At 47.1% G+C, this 27,579-nt stretch overlaps 1 protein-coding gene and 2 long non-coding RNA genes across 7 annotated transcripts in view; 2 read left to right on the plus strand and 1 right to left on the minus strand.

Annotated features, from left to right (window-relative positions):
• The window catches only part of VWC2L (von Willebrand factor C domain containing 2 like), a 37,565-nt gene extending 20,818 nt beyond the window's left edge, over window positions 1-16,747 (plus strand). For 2 of the 3 annotated variants that reach the window (XM_031604579.2, XM_090144471.1), the window contains exon 4: window positions 15,509-16,747. In XM_031604579.2, the coding sequence (XP_031460439.1) occupies window positions 15,509-15,657 (149 nt within the window). In that variant the 3' untranslated portion in view covers window positions 15,658-16,747. Of the gene's footprint in view, window positions 1-1,795; window positions 3,490-15,508 lie in introns of those variants that run through there. The other variant, XM_090144472.1, reaches the window with a different exon arrangement.
• LOC149917313 (uncharacterized) lies at window positions 4,029-15,336 on the minus strand. Of its 2 annotated transcripts, XR_016468462.1 has the most exons (4): window positions 15,259-15,336; window positions 14,217-14,324; window positions 5,825-6,020; window positions 4,029-4,109 (listed from the first exon to the last, which is right to left on the minus strand). It is a non-coding gene; the product is annotated as an uncharacterized LOC149917313 (long non-coding RNA). The 2 variants fall into 2 exon arrangements; XR_016468461.1 differs by lacking the exon at window positions 4,029-4,109 and having other exon boundaries at window positions 5,717-6,020.
• Window positions 16,748-20,577: 3,830 nt separating the features above from the next.
• On the plus strand, window positions 20,578-24,116 carry LOC149917314 (uncharacterized). 2 transcript variants are annotated; one of them, XR_016468045.1, is made up of 4 exons: window positions 20,578-20,599; window positions 22,074-22,242; window positions 22,962-23,170; window positions 23,498-24,116. It is a non-coding gene; the product is annotated as an uncharacterized LOC149917314 (long non-coding RNA). The 2 variants fall into 2 exon arrangements; XR_016468044.1 differs by lacking the exon at window positions 20,578-20,599 and having other exon boundaries at window positions 21,475-22,242.
• Window positions 24,117-27,579: the final 3,463 nt, after the last annotated feature.

Here is a 27,579-nt window from a genome sequence, read left to right on the forward strand (position 1 = left end):
GGCTTTGCCTTGGCACTTTCATTTACTTGAGGGATGAACAGAATAAGCGCTGTATGTTTCTATTTGGGGGTCTGGCTTTTGCTCTTAATTCAATTTTTGATGCCACCAACCCTCAACCAAAGCATTGGTTACGCAATAAGACAGATAAAAGCTAAATACATCCTGGTCAGTGTGCTTCCTCTAGTGTGGGCTTCTGGAGCCATCCCTGATGAAATACTGGGCAGCACGAAGATGTTTCCTAGATAATCTGACACCCAGTCTTTAATTAAAGCTTTAAATTATTGCAGTTGATGCAGATTTCAAAGTAAAGAGGCTGATCCTGCCCTCCACACACAAGTGAAAGATTGCTTTGACCTTCAGCAGATTTTACCTTGGTGAAATAGCGTATATTCAGGTGAAGCTGTTACAGATATTTATTATAATGTGCTATAAATATTAATAATTCCATTCGAGCATCTTTGTATTTAAGGGCATGAGCACAAAACCAAGTAAATAATAATTTATTTACGTGCACATAAAGCCACAGTTTACCTAAGCTTCTCTCTTAATTTACTGAGAACGTAAACTTGCTGCTCATTATTTCTCAGTTGGAGTTAATTTGAAATAACCATTCTGCAGCCCAGCCTGTTCCTTCTGTCACACCGTGTGCTTTGCCCAGAAAATCCCTGAGGATTCATCCCAGCCCATCAGAACTGAGGGCAGCCTTTCCTGTAACAAACATGCCTTACGTTTGTCTCAGAGTGGATTTTGCATGCTGCTTTGTGGAACAACCCCCAGGGGCTGACCTTCGGGGCTGCCTTTTCCTAGTAAACAGTCTGTGGAAGTGCCTTTTTTTTTCCTAAGCAGGTGTTTTTTTTGATGTCCCCAAGAACCAGAGGGGTGCCCCAGTTGGCTCCATGTGCCTTCAGGTGGACAATCAGGGGAGATGATGTGGGGACGTGGGCAGGCAGCCCCCCAAGGGCCAGGCTGCTTCTAGCCTGCCATCCACCAGGAGAAAGCACGTTCATTAAACCTATTCTACTTCCATAAATTAGGCAGCTTTCACTTGGGTGGGGAGATCTCACAGCAAAACCTTGTTGCCTTGATATTGCCCATTTAGTCGCTGGCCATACCTCTGAAGCAGCAGAGAACCCAAGCAGCTCGTAGGTACAGTGCTGCAGGAGCAATGCAGGGTGTTAATTCTGCAAAACCCTTTGGGATTTAGGGGGAGAAAAGGCTCCATGTGAATGTAAATCAGTTATTGTATTTTAAGCAAAGGCAGTGGATTAATGATGCAAGTTGTTAACCAGTACTGACAGAAGGAACATCCCCACGTGGTCTTCACTGTTCTGAATTATCAGATATCTTGAGTGTGCCAAGATTTTAATATCATGTAACCCATTGCCTGGATATTACGTTACCTGTGCTTTATTGCATAAATAGAAGTTGTTATTTATCTGCAAGATGTGGATCGCTGAATCTCCAGGTGATTATTTTGGAAAGCATCTGCTTCTTACATGGTCATTGACAAAAAAAATCCATGAGATGAGGAGAAAAGTTATTGAAAGTGTGAGGAAAAAATGAAGGTCTGGGGGAGAGGAGGATGTTTTGTCTGCCATTTGATTATATGCAACTGTTGCTGAATAAAGACAACACAGAAAATGTGGCAAGACGACATGAGAAGACTTCATATTCATTTGCTTTATGGAAAACAGTGGTTTGGAGCCATGGGGAAATTCCTTTAGGAGGAAAAAAAAAAAAAAAAAAAAAAAAAAACCCACCAACTAAATAAAATTCCTCTTCTAATTTATTTCAGGAATTCCTGAAATGGCCAGATTTTAAGGTTGCAGTTAAAAACCCTTCAGTCAAAGTCTATGCAATATGCTGATTGCTTGTGCAGATGCAAGCTGAGCGTGGCCGGCCAAGACGAAGACGTTTCCCCACACTGGACCTTACTGGACTCCACAACTCCATCCATAGGTCCTGGAGAATGAAGCTGGTAGAGCAGCGTGGCCGTGTCACGCTTTTGCTCATGGTGGATAAAATATCTGTGGAAGCCAGATGGATTTTTGAGCACTCAGTTGACCCCATCGCCACCAGCAGCCCATCCTGATGGCACACAAAGGGCCAGAAGAGGGATTTACCCTTCTTCAAGCAGCATTTGCCCAACACGTGGGGATGGGGGAATGCTTGGCAGCCTTACGTGCAGATGTAGAGCCTCCATCCTGAATCAGGAGTCTTCCATTTTGGACATCAACACGAGTCAAGAGTGTTCTTCCATTTTTGCAGAACTTGTAGAAGCTGCCTTAACATTGTGATGGCAAAAACCCGTCAAGGCTTTATGCCTAGCTATGAAAATCAATGCTTTTGAAGCTTGAACACGGAAGAAAATTCCTGCCACTACAAAGGATGCTTTTTTGATTGTTTGTCAGCTAATGTTCTTTGTGTTTACCAGCAGGAATGTAAACTGTGGTGCCCTGTTAGCTCAATTAAAGGAGCGATTTGATTAGCAACCGAGGAAGAAAGGGATTGATTTGAAAGCTGGTAAAAGATCAAGACTGAAAACAAGGCAGTATATTTGGGCTAGGCCATGATTGACCTGACAAAATACTTCAATGCTTACTTTACCGTTCCTTTAAAAAGGAGTTATTTCACTGAAATTGATTTTCAGTGGTGTTTGTTCACCTCCATTACTTCGGGCCAAGTATTTAAAGGCAGATAGATGCCAAACTTTCTGATGAGAGTGAAGTGCGGAGGTATCCATGAAGCCCTCGGGTGGTTTTGAAAGTCTCAAAAGGTTGGATTTTCCAGCTTAAATATACTCAGGACTGTGACCTGCACCCTCTGGACACAGATGTTGGAAGCCATCTAGAATTGGTGAAGAGCTTTGGATAAATCTTCCAAACCTTGCCATCGAGCGGAGTTGGCTTGAATATGGGTACTTCCTGAAGCTTAGAAGGAGATGGCAGGAGCTGAAAGCTATCCTGAATTTGTACCCAGGATCCTAAACATTGTTCCCATGCCTCCATTTCAAGCAGAGCTTGGAATGAATGTCTTTCAAGACCTTAAATGGCAGGATGGTGAGAAGCTGTTTGCTGGATGGGACTTGCTCCACAGCTCTTGTGAAGATCACGGAGGAGTGGGAAATGTGTTACACGTGGCCTGCGTTGTTCTTCAGATGGAGATGGTTGTGAAGAAGCATCTGCTTACTGGGGGTGACCCCTTGGGAAAACGTTGCTGAAATTCATGTGCACAAGTCTACGGCTGCAGTGGTTCAAGATCCACTATTGTCATAGTGGTATTTTGTAGAGGAGGGGTGGGTTGGTTGGGATTTTTTGGAGAAGAAGGTCCTAGGCTGAGGTTGGGAACCTGTTGCAGAGCACAAGCAGACTAAACAGTATTGAAATCCAAGCAGGCGTGGTTACTGCAATTCCCCACCTAATTGAATTGTGGGTGGAGGCAGAAGAGACTAAAAATGACATTTTTATCCAATTACATTGCTGTAAAACCATGCGAGAGAAACCCACTGCCAAATCCCGGGTCTGTGGTACCCAGTGTAACCCCAGCAGAGGGGCTGACTCATATTTTCTCCTGCTGAGGATCTGACCTGCAGTAGCTAATTTCTCTGGGTGACTCACAGGCAAATTGCAGAAGACTGGGGTGCTTTGCATGGTCAGGCTTTCTAAAAGGATTAGAGATGGTTTTGCTTTCGCTGCTCTGAAAGGTTGGGCTTATTAGGCATATCTGTATGAGAAGAGAGGCATGACACTGTCTTCGTGTATTTCTAATTTAATGAATGTTTAATGCTTCTTTTATTGGAGCCAACATATATGTAGAGTAGGGGACTTTAACAAGGGATTGACTTATGTCAAATAGTTGATGTTTGAGCTTCTCCTTTTACATGAAATGCAGACTTTACAGAGCAAAGAGACTGTAATGAAAATATGAATTAAAGATTAGGGCTGAGTGAGTCCGAGAAAACTTAGAATTCAAAAAGGCACTTGGAAGTTTTCTTCTCCTGCTTCCCTCTCCTTCCCTCCACCTTCTCAGCTGTCTCCATCCTCTCTGCTCCATTGGTAGGGTCTCACATCTCAGCTGCTGGTCCCTGTTGTCCAAGGATGCCCTTCTGCCTGTGAACATCAGCATCCAATTCCTTCCAACCCCCTGTATTCATACTCCCCCTCTCTTCGTGCTCTTGCTTTGCACGGGGTGTTCACCCTCAGTGCAGGTGTGAGAGCTCAGTGCTGCAGCACAGATTGCAAAGAGCTTGGCTGGTTGAAGGTAATTACTTGGTGTTTTTTTTCTGTTTGTATTTAGAAAACCCTTGTGCTGTGTTGATCAGAATTTATACCTAAGGTTGAAGAGCTTAGGCTTAGTCATCAGCAAATAAAAGCCCAGAGGAAGAGAGAATCTTGCTTTATTTGCTTTGGCTGGTTTTGTTGGTGTGGTGTGGCTCCTCCTGCCCCGCTAATAGAACAAAATAAGGGATGGATGAGCAGTGAGTTCACCCACCAGACCCTAATCTTCAGCACTGTGTGTGGGGGCTCCCTTGGTTTATTCTTTCTAGGTGTACTCATCTCATTGGTACCCAGGATTGCCACAAGGAGTGGCAGATACAGCACAACCCCGCAGCTGATGTAAACGGATGCATCTCATTCTGCATAAAATAAGCCACGATTTCCTCCCAGTTGAAAATGTTTTGTGGCAGCAGTTTTGTTCATGTAGAGAAGCTCAGAGCTCTTGGAATAAACGAAGCAGGAGCTGATGTACCAAAGGCAAAAGCCCCGGTGTCACACGCAGGGTTGTATTGTGAGATGGGTCTGCATGAGGGTACACACACACAGTTCTCCAAGATGCTTCCATCTTGGAAGAAAAAGAAAGCTCGGGCTTTCTTTGCTGCATCTTGTAGAGAGGATAAGAGGAGGAAGGGAATGTGCTGGCCAGAAAGTGCTGACTCACGGCACCATGCCTGGGAAAAAGGCCAATTATAGCAAACTTGCTGTTCTTACTCTTAAAAAGGTCGGGGAAAAAAACTTGGAATGATCAGCTGCCCCCATTTTAATGCTTCCAGAATGAACTAACTCTAATCTTGGGAGAACGACTATCCATATAGATCTTTATTTTATCATAAAATCACAGAATGGTTTGGGTTGGAAGAGACCCTTAACGGCCACCTCGTCCAACTGCCCTGCATCGATCCCTCGATGGAGGAGGGATACAGACCATTTCAGATAAGGAGGACAAAGGTGCAGGGACTTTTTGATGATGGATTATTTCAGATAACCTCTTAGAAAAAAAAGAAAAAAAAGAATAGCAGAGATCTCAAAACTCCGACTGTGATGTGAAAACATTCTTCCTGATGGGCTCTCATCCTCACCCAGGTAAGCACTGAGAACCAGAGTGGGACTGAAGCATCCCTGGATGGTGTCCCATGCTCAGGGTTAGCTCCATATGGACCACCATGCCAATGCCTGGGGCATGCTGGGGGAGGCAGATGGAGGAGCCCTTGTTCAGTACTGCATTGGTTCTCCTGTGCATCATTAGTGTGGGTCAGTGTGTTTGTCTGGGCTGCTTTCTGCCTCCTGAAACCCAGCATCGTGCTCTCGTGCCACCCCTCTCAGCTCTTGCCACATCCAGAAAAGGCTGCAAAGGCAGGAGAGGATCCCACACCGGCTCATCTGCCTGCATCTGAGGAACGTGCTACAGCCATCAAGCACTTACAGGTGCAGTGCTCCAATTCCCTAAGGGCCAAGGAAGCATTCTAGTAGAGCCTCACCGTGTGATCTCTGACTCACCGCAGCCACCGCTGACAGCCCAGGGGCTCCTTTGCATGCGGATCACTCACCTGCATGGCTTTGTGGCAGCATCCTGATGCATCATCCCTCCTCTACAGCTGGCAATATGGGCAATGGCCTCTTCCCACACCTGCCATGGTGTCCCAGCTCGGGGCAGGGGCTGCTGGCAGTTAGGGATGGGATTGATCCACTGCTGGCTGACGTGCTTGCAGGAGGTGTCTGCAGGGCACTCGTGTCCTCCCTGTGCTGCAAGGAAATAATTTTTGGTTGCTTTTCAAGCTGCGTCAAACGAAAAAAATATATATAGAAGCATATTACAAGAACTGTCAAACAGTAATTATTAAGGACTTGGAAAACTCTGATTAGGAATGGAAACCTGTCCGCCTTAACAACAATGAATTTGCTGCGTTTTGCACCAGAACCTCATCTTTTCACAGCTCCCCCCAGAGAGCCAAATTGGGTTTTGGCTGTGGATTTTTGACAAGCTCTGCCTCAGATCTCCCAGACTAAGGGGCTGAGAAGCATAGAGGAGCTGGGTTTGGATCTCTCAGTGCTCCTCAGGGCCTTATCTTGAGTAGTTTCCCCCATACCTGAAGGATTTTGCTGCCCAAAGTCTTGCTTGGGTTCCTCAAGTGGGTCAACCAGAGAAACAAAGGTGATTCCATTTCCTCCCTGGCACAGCTGCCCAGGGGGTGCTGGGGTCACCATCCCTGCTGGTGTTCAGGAACCATGGAAATACGGCACCAAGGGATGCAGTTCCATGGGCATGATGGGTTTGGGATTGGACTTGGAGGGTCTGAAAGGTCTTTTCCAACCTCAGTGGTTCAGTGATTCCGTGATTCTATGAAAGTCTCCATCAATATTCCCACTCCTGACAAAGACAGGCAGCTCATGCATTAACATTTTACCTCTTGTGGATGTTCTTGAGTGATTTGTGCCAGTATAAACCTGTTTACCTGCCACCCCAGTGTCAGCCCGCCCGTATGCTCTCACAGGACCTGTCCTGATTATGCTCCACAAAGATAAGAATTCTCCAGAAGGAAAGCATCCTCCATTACAAACAGCAGAATTTGGCTTCAAGGGGGAGACAGATGCAGACAGGAGTCAGGGGGTAAAGAGATGCTGTTTGCTGAGTTTCCCCAGGACTGGCTGTAGCAGCACGTAGTTTCTCTGCCTGATGGCTCACTTGCAGCGCGGCGGTTAAGATCCCAATTCTGCAACGTTTGTGCCCAGCTCTGCCAACCCGCTGTGTGTGAGGGGCTCAGCCTGGCTGCCCCGCGGTCCCAGCCAGCTCCCAGCCAGCCAAGCAGCACCGCCACCAGCAGTGAAGGGCTCACAGCCTCCTTTTCTCGCTCGCTGCCATCATCAGCGGGTTTTAATTAAGGGAGAAGGAAATGCGTTGCTTTTTGGCCGCGGGGGCGCAGGGAGGAATTGGCGGCGGCGTAAATAGGGAGCAGGGGGAGAGGAGAAAGGGAAGGGGTGGGCTGTGAGGGCGGATGGCTGAATTGGCTCTATTTGGATGGTGGCGTGCCTCCTTTCCCCATGTTTATTCCAGCAAGTACAAAAAAAAATCCCAAGATAAAGTCCCAGCTGCAAGAGGGAGGGGGGCCGTCTTCAAAACAAATATTTTGCTGGCTTTATTCAGAGATTAAAGCCCTTTCTGAGGCAGCAGCATTGTTTATTGCAGCCCTCTGAAGGCTGGCTTTCTTACTGAGATCGCCGCGGAGGAATAAGGAGAAAATTTAAAAATAAGTAAATAAATAAATGGAAAAAGAACACGAAGCCAAAGAAACGGACCAACTCCTGGCACTGGCAAGTTTTCATCTTCCAAGGTCAGCTGTGATTTCATTCGGAAAGTGCTTTGCTCTTTTTAGCAGCCTCGGTGATGGCAGCCGTACGTACAAAGGACCATCTGGAAACCTGCTCCCAACTTCAGCAGGCAGCGCGTCGTCGCTTCGCCTCCAGACCCTGTTTGCTTGCTGGCTCCCTTCAGCTCCCATGCGTAGCCCCAGTGAAGTATTGGGAACCAATGAAGATTCCTCGAGCTTCCCCAGCAGTCCCTGCCTTGCTTTGGTTTAGCAATCCTTCATCTGATCTAGATTTGGGGGATTTTTTTTTCCCCCTTGTGTTATTTCATGCCGTTGTTGAGCTCAGCTTTTGCTTCGTGCATTGAGGAGTGCAAGAGCATGTTTCATTTTCCAGATTAGAAAATGCTCAAAGGTATAATCAGGTCCTTCCACAGTATTTAATTATCCATAATTAAAGGCATCTACACAAAGCACCGGATTTTCAAAGCCTATTCTTGTGTTCCATTGCTAATGAATTAAGTAATTAATTGGCATTGAAAAAATACAATAGGAAGCATCAATCTTTTAAAGCGAGGCATTTTTAGGCGTTTTGTAAAATCATTAAATTGTATCAGGTCAGTAGCTGTTCTAACATCTAAATCCCACTTCTGGTTTTAAATAAGAGGAATGCAAGGGAAGACAAGGCGGGGAAGGCTTACTAATAGTCATTCCCAGTCACTGCTTAGTGCAAAATAACCATCCTGTCCTGTCAGGCTGGAATAATATCACATGGCATCTGCTGGAGTATAAAAGCCCGCACAGATTGTGGTAATGCATTTGTAGTGGCACCCAGAATTATTAGCAGAGGAAAGTACAATCCTTTTCCATTTGATGATTTAGTTAAATGCAACCATTCACATGCAAAACCAGCTCCACTCATCTTATTTTTATTAGCAACCTGACTCTTTGCGTGGCACCATTAGGAAGCATTGTGCGAAAGCCATGGATACCATTAAATTCAGGCAGCATAATGGGCCCTCAGAAGAGCAAAACCAGGGGTCAAGAGCATGGCTTGAAGCATGAAGGCATTCTTTTACCAGCCATTCCCACCAAATATCCACGTTTGGATGGCGCTGCGTTTTTCACATGGGAGATGAAGGCTGCCTCAGTGCACACGGATTCCTGAACCCCTTTCACCTCTCATACCAGCAAGCAACCACTGCCAAACCATTGTTTGCAGCAGTGCCACTGTCTGCCTGAGCTGACCACTCTGCTTTGCTTCTCTGATGTTGGGTTGAGTTGGTTTTCTTACTTTTTTATCAGTAGATTACGCATCTAAAATGCACAACTCAGCAATCCCGCTTCCTTTTTTCCTCCTGTCCCACGTTTTACAAGGCTCGTTTTGTGTGAAATTAGCACAGTCACAGTTTTCCACCTCATTTTATGACTGATACGGAAAAAAAAAAAAAAAAAAAAAGCCATAAAACATCATGCACAGCTGTAGTGACCAAGTTAGATTCAATTCTGGCTTTATATTGATTTGACATGCAGCCAGCTCTCCCCCGTACATCATCCCTGATTGCAGTTAAGGATGAAATACTGTTTTAATTCTTACACCAAATGTGGCTTTTTTTTCCACAGGAAAAAAAAAAAAAGCATAAAAATGTTAAAATGGGCAATAAAACCATTAAATTTTCACACAGAGCACAACCAAGAGGTGAATGAGTTGGCTAAAAACCTCAGAAGGCCCAGAGAGAACATCCCGGTTGTTCTTCTCTTGCCATTAACCTTCACCTTGCAATGGAGATGCTCAGGTGGAGAGCAAGGACCCGGCCCTTGGGGATCAATGGCTGTTTTTGCCATCTGTGCCCATAGATGAGGGGTTCCCATTGCCTCTTGGCTGAGGTTCCCAAGGATGGAGCCATGGGAGGTTATCATGGGGAGGTAGGGAGAACGGTGCAGGATCGCAGCGGTGCTTTTCTTAATGGATTTGTTTTGATTGAATCCATTTTATGCCGGCTCTCCTCCCCAAAAGAGCTGATTTGCCATTAAAAAAATTAACGTACCTTCAGAAGGGCTGGAGTTCATTTGGGGAAATATCTGTTTAGATGGGTTTTTAAAAGCCTATGACTTACCTGGAAGGTTAGAATGACCTAAGAGCAGCTTTCATTGCCTGCCATTAGAATCTCCCTATATTTTAGAAAACCCTATATTTTAGGAAACCCCGGTATTCCCCCAAAGCCTTATGCTGTGTTCAAAGAGATCTTTGAGAGTCGAATCCTTTTCCTTTAGATGTTGTACTGTGGGGCATGGTTTAGTGGGACAATATCCATGCTAGGTGGACGGGGTGATTTTAGAGGTCTTTTCCAACCTTGGTGAGTCTATGATTGTGATTCTTTAGCCATGTAAACGTTGGAGCCTTAGTCCACAGGTGGTGTTTGTTCTGTCTCAGTACCTTATTCAATACTGAACACACCTGACTTGGAAAGCTGCCCTCTCAATTGGGCTTCTTGAGTGATGGCCCCGCGTTGGCCCACACCCCTCCAATCCATAGCATAGGGCGTCACTGTCCCTAAACAGACTGCCTTTAAATTGCACCCATCGATCTTCGTTGCACCAAAACGCTGCTCCAGTATTTAGTGAGGCCTAAAGTTATGTCCCTGCATCAAATTAAAACGCTGCACCATCGATAAGGAGGAGTAATGCGGTGCGTTCCCAACTGGATGTCTGCTGTCCTGCATGTGTTTGCTGCTCCTGATTAAGACTGATAACGAGCTATCAGTAATGATCTTAGCGTGGTGCAAAGCAGGAAGGATTAAATCAGTCAGTGCCACTGGGGTTAGCCAAAGTTTCCCCTTGGCCTGAATGTAGCTTTTCAGCTCGGCCTCACCTCAGTGCACTCCTCTGAATGGTGTAGTGCTTTGTGAGAGTGAGCAACGTGGATTTAGATGAGAGAGGGATGCTGCATAATTCTAACGCAGAGATTAAATAACTCTCAGGCTTCTGCAGGCACCCAGCAATGTGAATTGTGGCCGGGAAAATCTCTCATGTAAATAGGCAGCAGAGGGGGAGAAGGGACATTAGCATGGCATCAGGAGGGGTGGAATGTGCAGGAAAGAGGGACAGGAATTGATGAGCAGCTTTGGAGGAGATGCATTCTTTGGGGCAAGACCGAAAGCTGATGGGTGGCTGGAAGACCAAAGTGCTCTATGGCAGGGAGGATGCTCCCAAAGATGAGGCAGCATCCAGCTGCTGCCAGATGTTCTTGGGGTGGTGGCTTTGTCTGCATTGCTCTGTTGGCCTATTGTCTTGGGCTATGGTGTGTTTGTTGGGAACGTGCTGGATGGATAGGGCTCTGTCATACCCTGGAGGACATGGAAGTCAACTCCTGGAGCCACCGTGTCCCCAGCACTGCTTCCTGTACACCCTCAGACTTCAAGGATGCTTTGCATTAGGGCGTTTTTCAGCTTTGGCCTCTTTCTAACACAAAAAGCCCCAGGGCTGTTATCTCCTTGTGGTATTTTCAGCCCAGCCTGCGGTGCATCACCAACTTTAATTTTAATTAAGGCAAACCTCAGCGCCATCAGCTGACTTGCTTATGTCTCACCTCTGGTTTCACCCGCTGTCTTCTCCTCCCCCGTGGCGAGAGGGGCATTCAGTCTTGATGTGAGGCAGCAAAAACAAGACTTCTTCCCTCCTCGACTCATTAATTAAAGCCAGAAAATGAGCTCTTTTCTTGCAATCTGAAGTGATCGCATAAATAGCATTGACAGAACAAAATTAACATCTGAAAAAAGTCCTGCAGGGTCAGCACGTCAGGGGTGGGAGGAGGGCATTAAAAACAAGATGCTGCTCTGCTCATCCCCAGCACAGAGCTCAGCCTGGACATGGAAGAAGTCACAGAGTGCAGGCAGTGCAAGTTCTCTACTTTCTACAGCCAAACCTGGAAGGTAAATGGAGGAACTGATCTGAGTGGGGTGGCTGCTCCTTCTCAAGACCATGTACAGCCCTTCCGTGGGGGAAGAGCTGGGTTCAGCCATGTGGACCTGGACTGTTTCAACCCAAGGAGTGGAATGCGGACCATCTCAGCCCCAAGGAGTGTGAAACACAGTGGGAATGCCAGCAATCAGTGCCAGGGAAAAGCGAGAGGACTGGGAGAAGGTCCTGGTCTCCTCCCAGGTCTTCATCTCCATCACTATCCACGCCATCACAACCGTTGCTCCTCATCACCTTATCAGAAATTAGCAAAACTCCAGAGTGCATCTGCATGCAGAGTGCCAGGATCCCTTGTGATCAATGGGTTTTTTTTGGTGTGTTTTGCATCCTCCTGTGCTGGGAGGTGTTTGCAGGCAGCCCCATACAGGGCTTGCCCTTATTCCTGGGCACAGTTCTAACCTGGTCCTTGCTTTGCACATGGTTGTATTGGCTGAGACATGATGGGAACGCTCTGGAAACGCTGCACTGTGGTCACTTGAGATCTCTGCATCATGAGGACATGCAAAAATATCTGCCTCCACCCTGAGAGGGCACTTGAAATGGCCCCTGCTGCTCATCACAAACTGCCAGCAGTTAATCCCTTTGCCTCAGTGCATTTGTGGTTACGTTCCAAAAGCAAATTCATCAGGACTCATTCATCTGAATGAGTGTCCGTGGGGATGCTTGCAGACTGCATCCATCCTGAAACAGTATGGGAAGAAGGGGAGAGCAACTCCCCTCACTGGGAAACCACAGTGCCTGCTGACTGTCCTGGCAGGAACATGGGGATGTGTAAGGAGGAGAGCTCTGCTCCTTGCTGAAAGGGGCACTGTCAGGAGCTGCAGTGAAGGCAACAGGCTTAGTTTTGTGCAAGATACTCTTTAGGGCAAACCCAAATATCACAGCTGGCCTGAAGTGATTCGCTTAACATTTTCCTTCCTTCTTATGACTTGTCTGCACATGCAGAGCTAAATCCAGAGCTGCTGCAAGCCCAGTAAAACCCACAACATCAGCACAACACCATGCTGGAGGGCTTCAAACCCTCACCCAGAGAGTTTGTGGAGTCCCAGCTGGACACTTCCCCATACTGCTGTTGCAGGGGTTTGGCCTTAAGCATTTCCAGAGGTCCCTTCCAACCTCCCTTCCAGGAGGTGAGTTCAGTGTCACAACATGTGCCATCACCCCAGTATCCAGTCTGAGGCATAAGGCTTGCAAAACTCACTGTCACTGTTCCCATAAACCAAAACGTATGGTTTTTTTTTTTCTCTGTGCTACATCTCTCCCATCAAAACAACGCCTGAACTTCTGTGCTATATCACCATAAAAATCTTGACAGCTGTTCTAGCAAACAGCCTGGAGTGCCGTGGTCTTTTATGAGTATTAATTATGTTAAGCAAAGCAGATCTCACAATTACATTGTCTGTGGGAGCAGCAAACTTCTACCATCCGTCTCCCTGAGCAAGGAGGAGAAGGGCTGTTTGCTGCCCTGCTTTCAAAGTGGTGGGGGCTGCAGCTGCTGTTAGGGAGAACACGATGACAGCCCAGAGAAGCTCCTCGTTCCTCCTGCTGTTACCACAAACAACTTTCTTGATGTGCTTGACATGTCATCAAGTGCTCCTGAGTGGCCTCTTCTTTTGAATAATAATAAAGAACCACATTGCTGGTCTAGTCTGGCTGTGATATGAGCTACCAACAGTTTTGGAAAGCCAGGATCTACATGTGGATCCAAGCTGGGAGAGGTTAGATGGGGAAAAAAAAATGGGATGGCTGGCAGCCGTTGTGCTGGGAAGGAAGGTTTGGGATTGTTGACTAAAAGAAAGGGAAGGTAGAAATGTTGCTTTTTTGGTTTGGGGGGAACTGGTGGGCTTGCTGTGGTGTGCAGAAGGAAAGAATTTGGTGACTGTTGGTGGCAATTTTGAGATCATCCACCGCTGCCTCCTCTTCCTCTGACTTAGCCAAGATACTGTGGTTTTTCCCTTTCCCAGCCCCTCTGAGAGAAGGGCAGCATCCTAAGGAGGTCCTGTGAGATGCAGAGGTCCTTGACAGGTCCTTTTTGGATCAGTAGGTCAAGAGGTCAGAGGTGCAAGTTTTACTGATGTTTTATCACCATTATGCAGAGACAACCTGTGTCCTTGGCTGAGACAGGCAGATCCAACCCCGAAGCAAGTGATCTGGGGAGCTCAGAGGTGATGCTTTCAGTACATCCTTCTCATCAGCCTCCCCTTTGTATCACAGCCACTCCTGCATCCTGGGCTGGCTGCTGGAGGGCTGGAAGATTTCACCCACACCGAGTTGGCTGTGGCACTGTAGATCCACTGTGGTTACACAGCAGGAGAGATCTGTTTGGAAATGCATGTCAGTGTTGGATCAGCACTGGATGCTCAAATGATGTGATTAACAGGCAGCTGCGGGGCAGCAACAGAGAAAACGATCTTCCTCTTTCCTCGTCACCCTAATTTTCAGAGGAAGTGTTTTAAATGTAGGGTTTTTTTCTCCAGGAGAGCAGAGCAGGCTGTTGTTTGGAGCCTGCCCATCCTCACATCCCTGACACTGGCAGGCGACCAGAGTGTCCCATTAGAGAGATGCAGGCGCTTACTGCAGCTTTAAATACAGCCAGCTGCAATTATTGGCCTTTCCATTGCGTTTGACCCAGACTTTTAGCAGCAGAAAATGAGCCTACCTGATGGAGGAGCCTGCTCGGATGTCATAACGCAGCAGCATCCATCAGGCTTCGTGAAGCAGAGAATTAACATCTGTTGGAACTGCAGCAGCAGCACAGCCAGACACCCTGAAGACATGGGGAGAAATGACAGTTTCGAGGGGTTGCTGGAAAACAACGCAGCTGAGCACACAGCCATTGCAAAGGAGTCTTCCTGCAAGACCAAAACAGGGTTAGGTCCCTCCTTGCACTTCCCAGATCAAATAAGGAGGGGTAATTGCAGTGAGAAAACGGGCTGCTTCATCGATACCATCGAGCGCTGTGTTTATCAGCAGATAACATGCAAAGCAGGGGTCTTAAGAACAATAAAATATATTTCATCCCCTGGTATTTATGGCCTTGAGGATGAGTGAGAAAGCCTCGTGTGGCTTGGGATGAGGCCTGGGTGTGCCAGCAGAGGCTGACCTGCTTGCAACTGTGATACAAGGTTTACCAAGAAATGCCAGATTCTGGTGCAGGCATTATCAGGGACTTATTCCTCGGGCTGTGGTACTGGCTTTGTTAACTTGAATGTGAAGGAGCTGATGTAAAACTGAAGAGGCATTTATTAAAGGGGGGGGAGGTCACTTAAACATGGTGAAAATTCAGGCAACACCCCTCACCACATCTTTCAAGTGCATCCCATGCACTAGGAGAACAGGTTAAAAAAATCATGGCCAGCCAAGGAGAGACATTTTGGAGCAGTAATTTAAGCCACCGGGCACTCAAATGTGTTCTTGTTTCCTTGATACTTTGTGTGTGACCACCCCCAGTTTGCTGGCTCTGATGTTAATTCATGAAATCATAGAATCATACAAATCACGGAAGGTTGGTTGGTTTAGGAGGGTCCTCAAAGCCCACCAGCCCCAACCCCTGCCACGGGTAGGGATACCTCCCACAGATCAGGCTGCCCTCAGCCCCATCCAGCCTGGGCACTGCCAGGGATGGGGCAGCCACGGCTTCTCTGGGCAGCCTGTTGAGTCTTATTTGGGAGATGAATTGCTATGGTGAACCCATAAATCACCTGTAGCTTCCAGCTCTGGGGCTCAGGATGCAGGATGAGTGGCTCTGGTCCTGTCCATCAGCTGTTACACCAGGTTACAGCAGCAATGCTTGTCCTCGCGGTCTTGAAGCCAAACCTGGGGATAAAGTGGCACCAAATGAATACGCAGCAAAAAAAAAAAAAGGGGAGATAAACCAAACTTCATTAAGTTAAATATAAAAAATCATGAGGAACGTGTATTCATTTCTACAATGTGCCTGTGTTCCCACAGGTCCCAACTGCTTCGCAGGAACCACCATCATCCCCGCGGGCATCGAGGTGAAGGTGGACGACTGCAACATCTGCCACTGCCACAACGGGGACTGGTGGAAGCCGGCGCAGTGCTCCAAGCGCGAGTGCCAGGGCAAGCAGGCTCTGTAGCTGCAGAACCCCTCACTGCCACCTCGAGCACGGCTCCAACGCGTCCCAGCTCCTCCAGCTGCTGCAGGGTCACCACCGAGGCCACCGGGCACTCCTGGAGGGACAGGGTTTCCCTCCCTGCCCCTCACGCTTTCGGCCCCACGTACCCAGCACCTACGTAGCTGCTCTGCTTTCGTGATTATCGGCGCTCAGGAGGGATTCCGTGGTGAGATGTGGAGAGGGAAAAGGAGAGGAAATGCAACGTCCTGCGCCAAGCTCTTGGACTGGCGATGGCTGCGAGGCGCCGCTTCGCTCACCGCTCTCACTTCCGACGGCGCGGATCGCGGTTTTCCACACTCATTTCTTTTGCTGTTGTGATTTATTTATGATAACTTTTTTAAGCCCAAGCTGGGACGGTCGGGGCAATACAGCTATGAGCGAAGCAGCGGGCGGTCTCCGTGGTGTCTGTGGGGGGGCACTAAGGACAGGAGGGGGCATGGGCTGAGCCCAACGCTGGGTCCGTGCTGACCTTCCCCACTGCGTGGGGACAGCGATGCTGAGGGTGCCAACGTGGGCACCATGAGTTTGTGTCCTCGCGAGGACATCGAGAGCACGGCGTCTTAGCCAGGTCAGAGAGCAGTGGTGTTTCCCCGCAGCTCCTTTGCTGGGGGCCGGTTGCTCTCCGTCTGATTCACTACTACTGTGCCAGTCACCGCTCACACTTAGTTTGCTGCTTTTTGCCCGTTGCCATTAGGACGAGGGTGGTTATTTCGGTCAGCCTTCAGCCCAGCACACCTGCTCTTAGCAGTGACGATGGCAAATCCAACCAGCACATGCATTGAGGCGGTCTCGGTTGGTGCACAGCTGCCTTGGTATTTTCATTTCTTCCCCATTTTGCGTTTCAACAGAGGGCAGATCCTTAGCTGGGGTGGGACGAGCACTGGCGCAGCCGCTGCTGTGCTTGGGCTGAGGATGTGCTCCCTGCTGGCACCACAAACAAAGCCATTGTCACCTTGGTTTGTCAGCTGCTCTCTGCCAATATGACCATCCATCCCTTTTCAAAGTTTTCAAACAATAGCGTGCCTGAAACTAGTGAGGGAAAAACAAACAAAAAAAACCTATTCTGTAAGAAAAAAAAAAAAAAAAAAAAAGGGTTCTAGAAACAATATTTGATGTGTAAAAAAATATATTATTAAAAAAAAAAAAAATTATTTTGTTAAATATAAAGTGTGTGAACCAGCAAAAAAAAAAAACCCTCTATATCTGTGGTGTATTTTCCTCTGCTGATTTCCCTGCCCCAGTTCCCCACTTTGCCATCACATCGCCTGCAGCTCCAAGGCCCTCCCCTCAACCTCCACGTGCTCTCTTCTCTTTACTGGTGCCATTTGATATTCAGCCCCACATCCCAAATGTGGGAATTTGCTTTCCGTTCACAAACTCCTTTTGCTACCTCCAGATGCATCATTATTTACACTGATTAGTAGTTACTCTAATTAATTACAGCTTAATTACTGTAGTTAATGTTTGTACAGTGCTTGGAACAAGTACGGTGCTATACGTGCCGCATATTATTATTTTCTCCATTATTAATTAAACACCATCAACATTCCACGCCGTGCTTCTCCATTATTTTCTGAGAGGCAGGGCAGCACCTGTATTCCTGCCCAGAAGGACCTCCCCCAGCTTCCCATGGGAAGGCCATGCTATTTGTGCTCCAGCTATGGCAAGACGGATCACTGATGTCGCTAAAGATTCATCAGTGGGCACCTAGGGTGCATGGAGCAACACCCAACTTCTTCGTCACTGGTACAGCCAGTCTTAAGCCTGACAGAGCATATCCAGAATGGAAATCCCATCCAGCTCTCTGCTTTACACTTTTTTTTTAAATTATTTTTACACATAACCTGCTTATTTCCAAAGAATTTCAGCCTCATCTCAGTCTTTCTTTCTTTCTTTTTTTTTTTTTTCTTTGTGTTTTAGTTCATTTCTCCCTTTAATTAATCACAGCTCTGGGCCAGCCAGACCCATTAACTACTATTCTCATTTAGACCTTTCAGAGATGTGGTTGCAGATGCAATTTAATTTGTTGACCCATGATCGATAGCAATTAATGCCATCTCTTTAATCTTGTTGGAAGGTTCATCTTGGGCTTCCAGAGGCTGCTGTCTCAAGGGAAAGGTGTCTGAAACATATGTTTATAGATGGAGGAGCACAACCTTCTCCAGTCCTTCCCATTCCCTGAGGGCTGATGCTCAGGGATAAGTTTCAAAGCACCCAGTTTCAACAGGACTGTGCTCAGAACTGCACACGTTCAATAGGAATGCATGACAGAGGCTGTCAAGGTGGTACGTCTCCAAAGCCCAACATGTGTGTGCTCGTTTTTAAGGACATCACTATGGCAGTGTTGGGTTCCAAAGACAGAGGTGGGTGGGCGAGTGGATGGATGGATGGATGGATGGATGGATGGATGGGTGGGTGGGTGGATGGGTGGAAGGGTGGAAGGGTGGATAAGAGGGATGGAGGGAGGGATGGGTGGATGGAGGGATGGATGGATGGATGGATGGATGGATGGATGGATGGATGGATGGATGGATGGGTGGAAGGGTGGAAGGGTGGATGGAGGGATGGACAGATGGATGGGTGGGTGGATGGGTGGAAGGCTGGCTGGCTGGCTGGGTGGATGGGTGGATGGAGGGATGGACAGATGGAGGGATGGATGGGTGGGTGGATGGATGGATGGATGGATGGATGGATGGGTGGAAGGGTGGATAGAGGAATGGAGGGAGGGATGGGTGGATGGAGGGATGGATGGATGGGTGTGTGGGTGGATGGGTGGAAGGGTGGAGGGATGGAGGGATGGAGGGATGGATGGATGATGGATGGGTGGAAGGGTAGATGGATGGATGGATGGATGGGTGGATGGAGGGATGGACAGATGGATGGGTGGGTGGATGGGTAGAAGGGTGGATGGATGGGTGGCTGGCTGGCTGGCTGGATGGATGGATGGGTGGATGGGTGGAAGGGTGGAAGGGTGGATGGAGGGATGGACAGATGGATGGGTGGGTGGATGGGTAGAAGGGTGGATGGGTGGAAGGGTGGATGGGTGGAAGGCTGGCTGGCTGGCTGGCTGGCTGGCTGGATGGATGGATGGATGGGTGGATGGAGGGATGGACAGATGGAGGGATGGGTGGATGATGACCAAATAATGTCTCTGCTCCGTAACAGCTGAACTGGCCATAGTTAGGGTGGGTGAATTACGCTGGGGAAATACAAGATGCATTCATGAGAGAGCAGAGCAGAGAATTAGGTGGATTAAGGGGAAGGAAGGTGGTAAGGGATAAAGAGCCTGGACTTGGTGGAGGAGAAAGCTGACAAAGGTGGTGTAAACGGGTTGGAAGTATGAAGGGCATAGAGAACAGAGTTAGAAATGATATATTCTAGTAGACTTGAATAGAAAAAGAAGAATAAATCTCTTGAAAGGAGTAAGAGAAGAGTGAGGTCTTAGTGGTGATACTTTCAGCATGATAAATAGACATTTACGGAAGGAAAAGAGGGACTGTGAGAATACTTCCCCAGGGAAAAACTGAGGGGGCAGTGGCAGGGAAACCCCAGCTGCAGTGAAACAAGATGAATTCCTCCACACCCCAGTGGAAGCAGTCTTATCTCTACACCACTTGCATGTCATCACCAGGCACAAGTCCTTCTCCCCAAGTAGGAGACATCCAAAACCAAGCTAAACCTGGGCTTTGGGCACCCTCCATCCAGCACCACACGGTACCAGGATGCTGAGCACCAATAGTCCAGCAGCATACAATGGCTGCAGCAGCACATGAACGTGAGTCCTACTTGACACAACCCTCCCCATCCCAGGGGTCCCAGCTGCAGGGAGGCTGTGGCCACTGCAGCAGCAGTCATGGCTCTGCAAAATGCAAAGCCAAAGAGCAAGAGCTCAGCCTCCAGCACAGCAGGAGCCATCACGTGCTTCCCTTCAGCAGCTGTTGAAGTGAAAAGAAAGCCTGCTTGAATGTATAGCGAACGAATGCCTTTCTATATAGCAAAATTATATGTTTTTGCAACAGCAATTCACTATAGAAAATGACAAACTTATCAAAAATAGGCCCAGCATTGTAGCGTAGAAGGTTAGCTCTTAAAACACAGGGAACAGAGCAATAGCATATTGAAAAGAAGAGCCTGCATTCGTATATTAAATTTACCATACATACGTTTGCAGATGTACTTCCTACATTTTCTGAAGGGATTGGCCAGTGGGGAGCATCTAAAAGAGCATCTAAATGAACTCTGCTTCCAAACGTTCCTGCCTGCTGACACTGAAATGGGGAGAATACACAGTAGCTCTCCTATCCCATAAAGTAGCCCAGGGGTCCATAATAATTCACATGAAAATGATTTTTGGCCTTACTGTGCTTTATGTGCATAACCAATGCAAGGCACATGAAAATAACCCATTGCCAGCATGATCCTGGACACAAGTTATGTAAGGCCAGGAAGAGAAGTAATTAGGCACTCGGAAACTGGAAGGAAAGGCAAATCCAGCAAGTCCAGCTCCTCTGGGATAGCACAGGGAGAGGTGGTGCTCTCCTCACCAAGGCTGGGGTGGGCTGACTATGTGCACAAGAGACCTCAGCCTCTGGACGTACAGCCAGCTTGGTGCCATCAATGTTCATTCAACAAGGGAAGGGCAGAGGCTCTTCTCTGAGGGAGCTCATGCCCTCTGATCACACTGCTTCCCCTGGGGCAGTGCTAAGTCACAGCTTGAAGCAGTGATTGAGCACCTGGTGGGAAGGCAGGGTTAACCCAGGGGAGCTCAGGTGCATGTAATGCACTGATTGTGATTGGAAGGGGTGGAACCAGGATACACCCCTTCCCAGACCTCATTTAAGGGTTGGCAGTGGAGGTGAGAATATCTCACTGGAGATCTCTGCATACCTGAGGCCTTCTGAAGGTAAGTAACTTTTCTTACTCTTTTTTTTCCTCTTCCCCTGTATCTATAGCTGCTGCATTTGAGCTTGTCCTCGTTTGCTGCAGCCTGGGACTTTGTCACCCTGCTGTTATTGCTGTTTCCATCACATTCTAGCATTACACTTAGCAAGCCAGGCAGATACTCATTTACAGTGGGTTATCTTTAAGAAAATAAGTAAATAAAAACTATGCATAGGATGGTCACTGAGACCCCCAATACATTAAGAGAGGAACTCCCAGGGGAAATCCTGGGTTCCCCATGGCTATGTACCATACAGATTATTGAAGAATGGGATCAAATATGGGATGATGGTCTCTTCATTAAATCCCCTTCAAAAATGGCTTTTTGAATAAACTAGGACAAAATTTCTTGGCAGCTGAGGAAAGAGGAGTAGCAGCATCTACCATAGCACGGCTGCTGCTACTATCAATGCATATTGTTCCTTAGAGGAAAAAGCACTGGAATAGGCTTCCTAGGGAGGTGGTTGGGTTTAAAAACTGTTTGGATGTGGTGCTCAGGGACGTGATTTAGTGGAGGGTTGTTTAGAGTTAGGGTAGTATGGTTAGGTTGTGGTTGGGCTTGATCTTTAAGGTCTTTTCCAATGTGAGTGATTCTATGACTCATGATCCTATGACTCATTAGAGGCATAAGGAATGGAAGTAGATTCATTTACTACTTATTTACAAGGAAAAGGGTGGGCTGTAAACCCAGAGAAGGTGCAAGAACCTTGTCAGTGAAAATTGCTGGGTGTAGTTTGGTCAGGAAAGACCAAAGTAGTACTCAGTGAGATAACAGTCAAGATTCAGGTGTTCCCACTCCCTACAGTGCGAAGGCAGCTGCAAGAATTTGGGGGTATATTGGGATACTGGCATTTCTTTATACCTGACTTTAGCACAGCTGCTGAGGTCTTTGTATTGACTCAGAAAGGCCAGAAATGGGACTGGGAAAGAACAAACAAGAGCTGTGTGGATGGTCACCACCTACTGTCACCAGGAAATAATGAAGCTGGCACACTGGCTCAAGTTTAATGCACTGAGGATTTGCCATCTGAGAACATCGCCTGCTGGTTATATCAGAAGCTGTGGCATGCTGGACAAAAGACAATGTGGGCAGCTGCTAAAGCATGGGTGCTGCCCATACAACTGTCTGATACCATCCAGGCATGCTGAGACTGCAGTGCTTGCTCTAGGATGAGACCAAAACTGGAAACAACAGCCCATCTTGCTAGAGGACACAGTCCTCTCTAGCAATGGCAGGTCTATTGCATTAGGCCCATCCCTCAATCTGAGGGGACCCTGACCTGCATCAATACAGCAAGTGGGCTAATACAGCCCTATCTGATGCTGAGAACAAACCAGGTGTATACCATCAAGGCACTCACCAAGCTGATGGATGTCAATGGGATGCCTCAAGTCATTGAGAGTGACCAAGGGACTCATTTCATGGTATTCTTAAGGCTGTCCTGAAGACGGACTCTCAGTCCCTGCAGGGGTGGAGAAGGAGACTCTACAAAACTCTGAGGGACCTGAATGAAAGGCCTGGAGGCAGCAGACCCAGCGCGCTGAAGGTGCTACAGTCTACATGGGCTGCTAAGAGAGATCCAAATTGTGAGCACAGATAGTCAGGTAAGACCCCAAACTGGCAATAAGGATAATCACACAAAGTGGTATGGCTTGCTTGCACCTTGGGGGAGATTATTGGAGGTTGGGGGATCAATAGTCCTGGTAATGGGCACATAGCCTGCAGACATCGTGGTCAACACTCCAGTTTTCATTGCGAAAGGGACCTTAATCATGTGCCTATGTCAAAGCAGGACCCTTTGGCACCTGGCATAGGTATGCAGCCTCAGATATCAGGCTAAAGGGTATGGTACAGACAGCTGGGATATGCCCCAGTGCAAGCTCAAGTGCTGACCCAGGGCAGGAGCACAGCCTGCATCTCACTGTGAAGGGTGGACCTACCCCTGCTGTAGTGAAAATGCTGAGCCAGACAATATTTTCTTGGTTTCCCTTATAAGTTGGTAAAGGACAGGTAGGGCAGCACCAAGAGAAGTCAGCTTGCACCTTCCAGCATCAACTCTCACAGAAACCTTCTGATCCAGAAGAACTGAGGCTGGAAGGGAATCTCTGGATGTCACCTGGTCCAACCCTGCTCCAGAAGGATGGAGAGAGAGTGCTGCAGCTATTAGACTTGTTGCAATGGGACAGAGTAGGATTTCTGTAATAATTATTGCCCCAATTAACAGTGTGAGGCATCTGGCACTGGGAAGGACACAGTCAAGGTAATTTTGTTCATTATGGCATATATGTTTATGAAGTCTTTCATGCTCTTTTTCTGCTTATAGTGACACACCAGAAAAGGCTTCATTTGCTGCTGAGTGACGCACAATGGTGATGCTGAGATACAGGAGGCTGAAGGCCATGGCTTTGGGCAGGCTGCAGAAGAGGAGCATTCTGCAATGGGCTGCACGACAGTGCCATGCATGGGGGTGGCTTGGACCTGCTTCTGGTTATGTGGATCCTGCCTTGGAGGTTTACAGAAGTGGCTGTGAAGGTGAGTTGTTGAACCGATGAAAAATGTCCATCAGTTCACTGAAACATCATTGCAGATTAATTTGTAGGAAAAGATGATGATGCTTGCTTACTACTGAGCTGTCTTGATGAGTGCAATGTCTGCCTTGCACTAGCAGCTTTTGGCATTTCCTGGGTCTGGCTGAGTTCTTGCAAATTAGCTGTAAAAAAATAGCTGTATTTGCTATTGCTTTTCATTTATCAAAGCATAAAATCTGTGTTAAGACTTTTCTTTTGAGGGGTCAGCAAATAGCTTGCCAGGAAAACCAGTCTTGGACATTTTGAAACAGAGTTGTACTGTGTTAATCAGTGTCTTCATCCTGGTCACCCATATGGATGGATGTGCTCTGCCAGGGGAAGAGAGGAGAAGGGTCTGCCAGAGGAAGAGAGGAGAAGGGGATGTGCAAAATATGAGGAACTTGTTATCTTTCAAATAATCCACAATAATATCATTATTTTTTTTTTTACTGAAATGTCACTTGTATGTGATGGGAAACAAAGGTGATGACTATGAATACAGGAATCAATCATCCTGTACAAACCTCATTCTGGCTTGGACAGGATTGTAAGGGAGATATTGAAGTACTTAAAGGGTGATTTGGGGTTAAATACCAATTAAAACATTACTGATTATGGGAAAAACTTCACTGTATGTTTATGAAAACACATGCAATAATGATGAAAACAGAAAATGAAAGTTATGCCTGTATCCTTAAGGTGGGGAACTGATTGACTTTCAAGTGGTAATAACAAAAGTAAGATTAGATTAATTACAAAACAAAATGAACTAAATGTCCAGAGGTGTACAGTCTTAAAGAAGACTTGTAGTTGCCAATGGAAAATATATGCTGAGCTCCATACAGGAGAAACAATACATTCTGCCTCTCTCCACAGGCCTTTTATTAGCTCATGGAATGTACAGACAGCCTGTTTTTATCCAGCCAGATCATTCTCCCAAAGTTACTGATTTATTTTTTCATTAGCATCTAGCTTTAGATGCTTTTTCCTTATCATTTCTTGCTGTTGTCATGAACTCTGAAATGCATTCCAAGCAATGTTATGTTACTGAAGTCCTTTGTGTGTGTATTTTTCAGGTTATATGATTCAGTGAAATAGGGAAAAAGCACTGAAAGTAACCAGCTTAGCTGGTTTCCATGAGAATCCAGCCAGTCTGTCCAGCCTGGATGCATCTCCCTTGGAAAGTGACAGCAGGGCAGCTCAGGCCACTGATGGCCTCCAAATGAGGTTGGTGGAAAGAGAAAGCTGAGGAGCCTGTCTCCTCTGCACACACCTCTGGGATTTTGTTTTCTGTGGATGAAAGTGATTTATGTACTCTGCAAGATAAAATATTTGCTGGACATAGCATCTGTCGTGGGAGTTGGCTGTGAATCTGTAGGTCAAGTGTTGCTGACCTGCAGCAGGGCCAGGCCCATGGCTGTGTCACACAGCAGAGCCGTCACGAGCACTTGCAGGCAAAACTGCCTGAAATAACTCTGATTCATCATGGGGAGTATAGATACTACAATTACAGAATTAAATGTCAATTTAAAAATTAGCTTCTATAAATTTCATGAAATTACACTCAGAAGATGCATTTAACCAAGCATGGTAATTAGAAGGCGCTTGCATGTCCTTGCATGTGCTAACACGTGTTTACATGTGCTTACACACACTGATATGCATTTTCACGTTTGCATATGCTTGTAACCATGTAAACTTGTGGTGTAAATGCATTTAAGCGTCTGCAAGCATGTGTTAGCACATAAATACATATAAACTCGTGAATGCACATGTAAGAGAGCATAAACATGTGTAAGCAAGTATAAATGCATGTAAGAGCATGCAAATGTGTGTAAGCACGTGTAAGCAAGTGTAAACGTGTGTCAAGATCTGCCAGCAAGCTTGAAGATGTGTAAGCGAGTGCAAAAGCGTGTAAGAGCATGCAAAAGTGTGCAAGCGTGTGTAAGCCAGTGTAAACGTGTGTCAAGATCTGCCAGCAAGCTTGAAGATGTGTAAGCGAGTGCAAAAGCGTGTAAGAGCGTGCAAAAGTGTGCAAGAGTGTGTAAGCCAGTGTAAACGTGTGTCAAGATCTGCCAGCAAGCTTGAAGATGTGTAAGCGAGTGCAAAAGCGTGTAAGAGCGTGCAAAAGTGTGCAAGAGTGTGTAAGCCAGTGTAAACGTGTGTCAAGATCTGCCAGCAAGCTTGAAGATGTGTAAGCGAGTGCAAAAGCGTGTAAGAGCGTGCAAAAGTGTGCAAGCGCGTGTAAGCAAGTGCAAACGTGTGTCAAGATCAGCCAGCAAGCTTGAAGATGTGTAAGCGGGTGCAAAAGTGTGTAAGAGCGTGCAAAAGTGTGCAAGAGTGTGTAAGCCAGTGCAAACGTGTGTCAAGATCTGCCAGCAAGCTTGAAGATGTGTAAGCGGGTGCAAAAGCGTGTAAGAGCGTGCAAAAGTGTGCAAGCGCGTGTAAGCAAGTGCAAACGTGTGTCAAGATCAGCCAGCAAGCTTGAAGATGTGTAAGCGGGTGCAAAAGCGTGTAAGAGCGTGCAAAAGTGTGCAAGCGCATGTAAGCCAGTGCAAACGTGTGTCAAGATCAGCCAGCAAGCTTGAAGATGTGTAAGCGGGTGCAAAAGCGTGTAAGAGCGTGCAAAAGTGTGCAAGCGCGTGTAAGCAAGTGCAAACGTGTGTCAAGATCAGCCAGCAAGCTTGAAGATGTGTAAGCGAGTGCAAAAGCGTGTAAGAGCGTGCAAAAGTGTGCAAGAGTGTGTAAGCCAGTGCAAACGTGTGTCAAGATCTGCCAGCAAGCTTGAAGATGTGTAAGCGAGTGCAAAAGTGTGTAAGAGCGTGCAAAAGTGTGCAAGAGTGTGTAAGCCAGTGCAAACGTGTGTCAAGATCAGCCAGCAAGCTTGAAGATGTGTAAGCGGGTGCAAAAGCGTGTAAGAGCGTGCAAAAGTGTGCAAGCGCGTGTAAGCAAGTGCAAACGTGTGTCAAGATCAGCCAGCAAGCTTGAAGATGTGTAAGCGAGTGCAAAAGCGTGTAAGAGCGTGCAAAAGTGTGCAAGAGTGTGTAAGCCAGTGCAAACGTGTGTCAAGATCTGCCAGCAAGCTTGAAGATGTGTAAGCGAGTGCAAAAGTGTGTAAGAGCGTGCAAAAGTGTGCAAGAGTGTGTAAGCCAGTGTAAACGTGTGTCAAGATCTGCCAGCAAGCTTGAAAATGTGTAAGCGAGTGCAAAAGCGTGTAAGAGCGTGCAAGAGTGTGCAAGCGCGTGTAAGCCAGTGTAAACGTGTGTCAAGATCAGCCAGCAAGCTTGAAGATGTGTAAGCGAGTGCAAAAGCGTGTAAGAGCGTGCAAAAGTGTGCAAGCGCGTGTAAGCCAGTGCAAACGTGTGTCAAGATCTGCCAGCAAGCTTGAAGATGTGTAAGCGAGTGCAAAAGCGTGTAAGAGCGTGCAAAAGTGTGCAAGAGCGTGTAAGCCAGTGTAAACGTGTGTCAAGATCAGCCAGCAAGCTTGAAGATGTGTAAGCGAGTGCAAAAGCGTGTAAGAGCGTGCAAAAGTGTGCAAGCGCGTGTAAGCCAGTGCAAACGTGTGTCAAGATCTGCCAGCAAGCTTGAAGATGTGTAAGCGAGTGCAAAAGCGTGTAAGAGCGTGCAAAAGTGTGCAAGCGTGTGTCAAGATCAAGTTGAGTGTTAAGCTTAACTTAATGCAGACAGAGCATGCCTGGAATTGAGAGGATGGTAAAGGTTTTAGGCTTTAATTTTACTCAAATGAAAAATTCTGCACACTCCTGGCTCGTGTCAGTACTTCTGTAGCAAAGACAACAGGCCCCATAGGAAGCATGAGGCCAAGGTTAAAGCACTTCTAAGCCAAGGTGCTATGGTACCCAAAGAAGCAATTTTCCATTGTATTGAGCATCTTCTGGAACTTCAGCAGCATGAATAGAAACTGTGAGCAAAAGGGGTGTGCAGGGACCCATTGGAGCTGCAGCTGGCTTTAAGTTTCCCCTGACTTTCCCTGGATTCAAGGTTATTCTCTCAGCTTGCTGCAGTCCTCTGCACTTGGTTTAATTGCATTTCTATACAAGCAGTAGTGTTACCCATCCCTGCTCCTCCTGCATTAAAAGAAACCATATGGTGATGCGCCTGGAACACAAAGCATGTTGTGATGAGAAGCCTCATAAGATGATTTAGCCTCATGGTCTTACTGAAAACTCCAAGTCCCACTGTTTTTGTGCAGTTCCCTTTAGTGGACATGCTGTAATTCCCATGAGGTGAAGATAGCACAAAGGCTGTGAGACAATGACATGTCCTTTCTTGCTTCCTTTTGGGTTCTCTTGAGAAGATCCAGGCTCACCATCTCTCCAGCTGGATCATTCACAGTCCCACCTCTCACCACAACCA

Source organism: Phasianus colchicus, chromosome 7 (genome assembly GCF_987193195.1).
Source record: "Phasianus colchicus chromosome 7, bPhaCol1.hap1.1, whole genome shotgun sequence".
NCBI lineage: Eukaryota > Metazoa > Chordata > Aves > Galliformes > Phasianidae > Phasianus > Phasianus colchicus.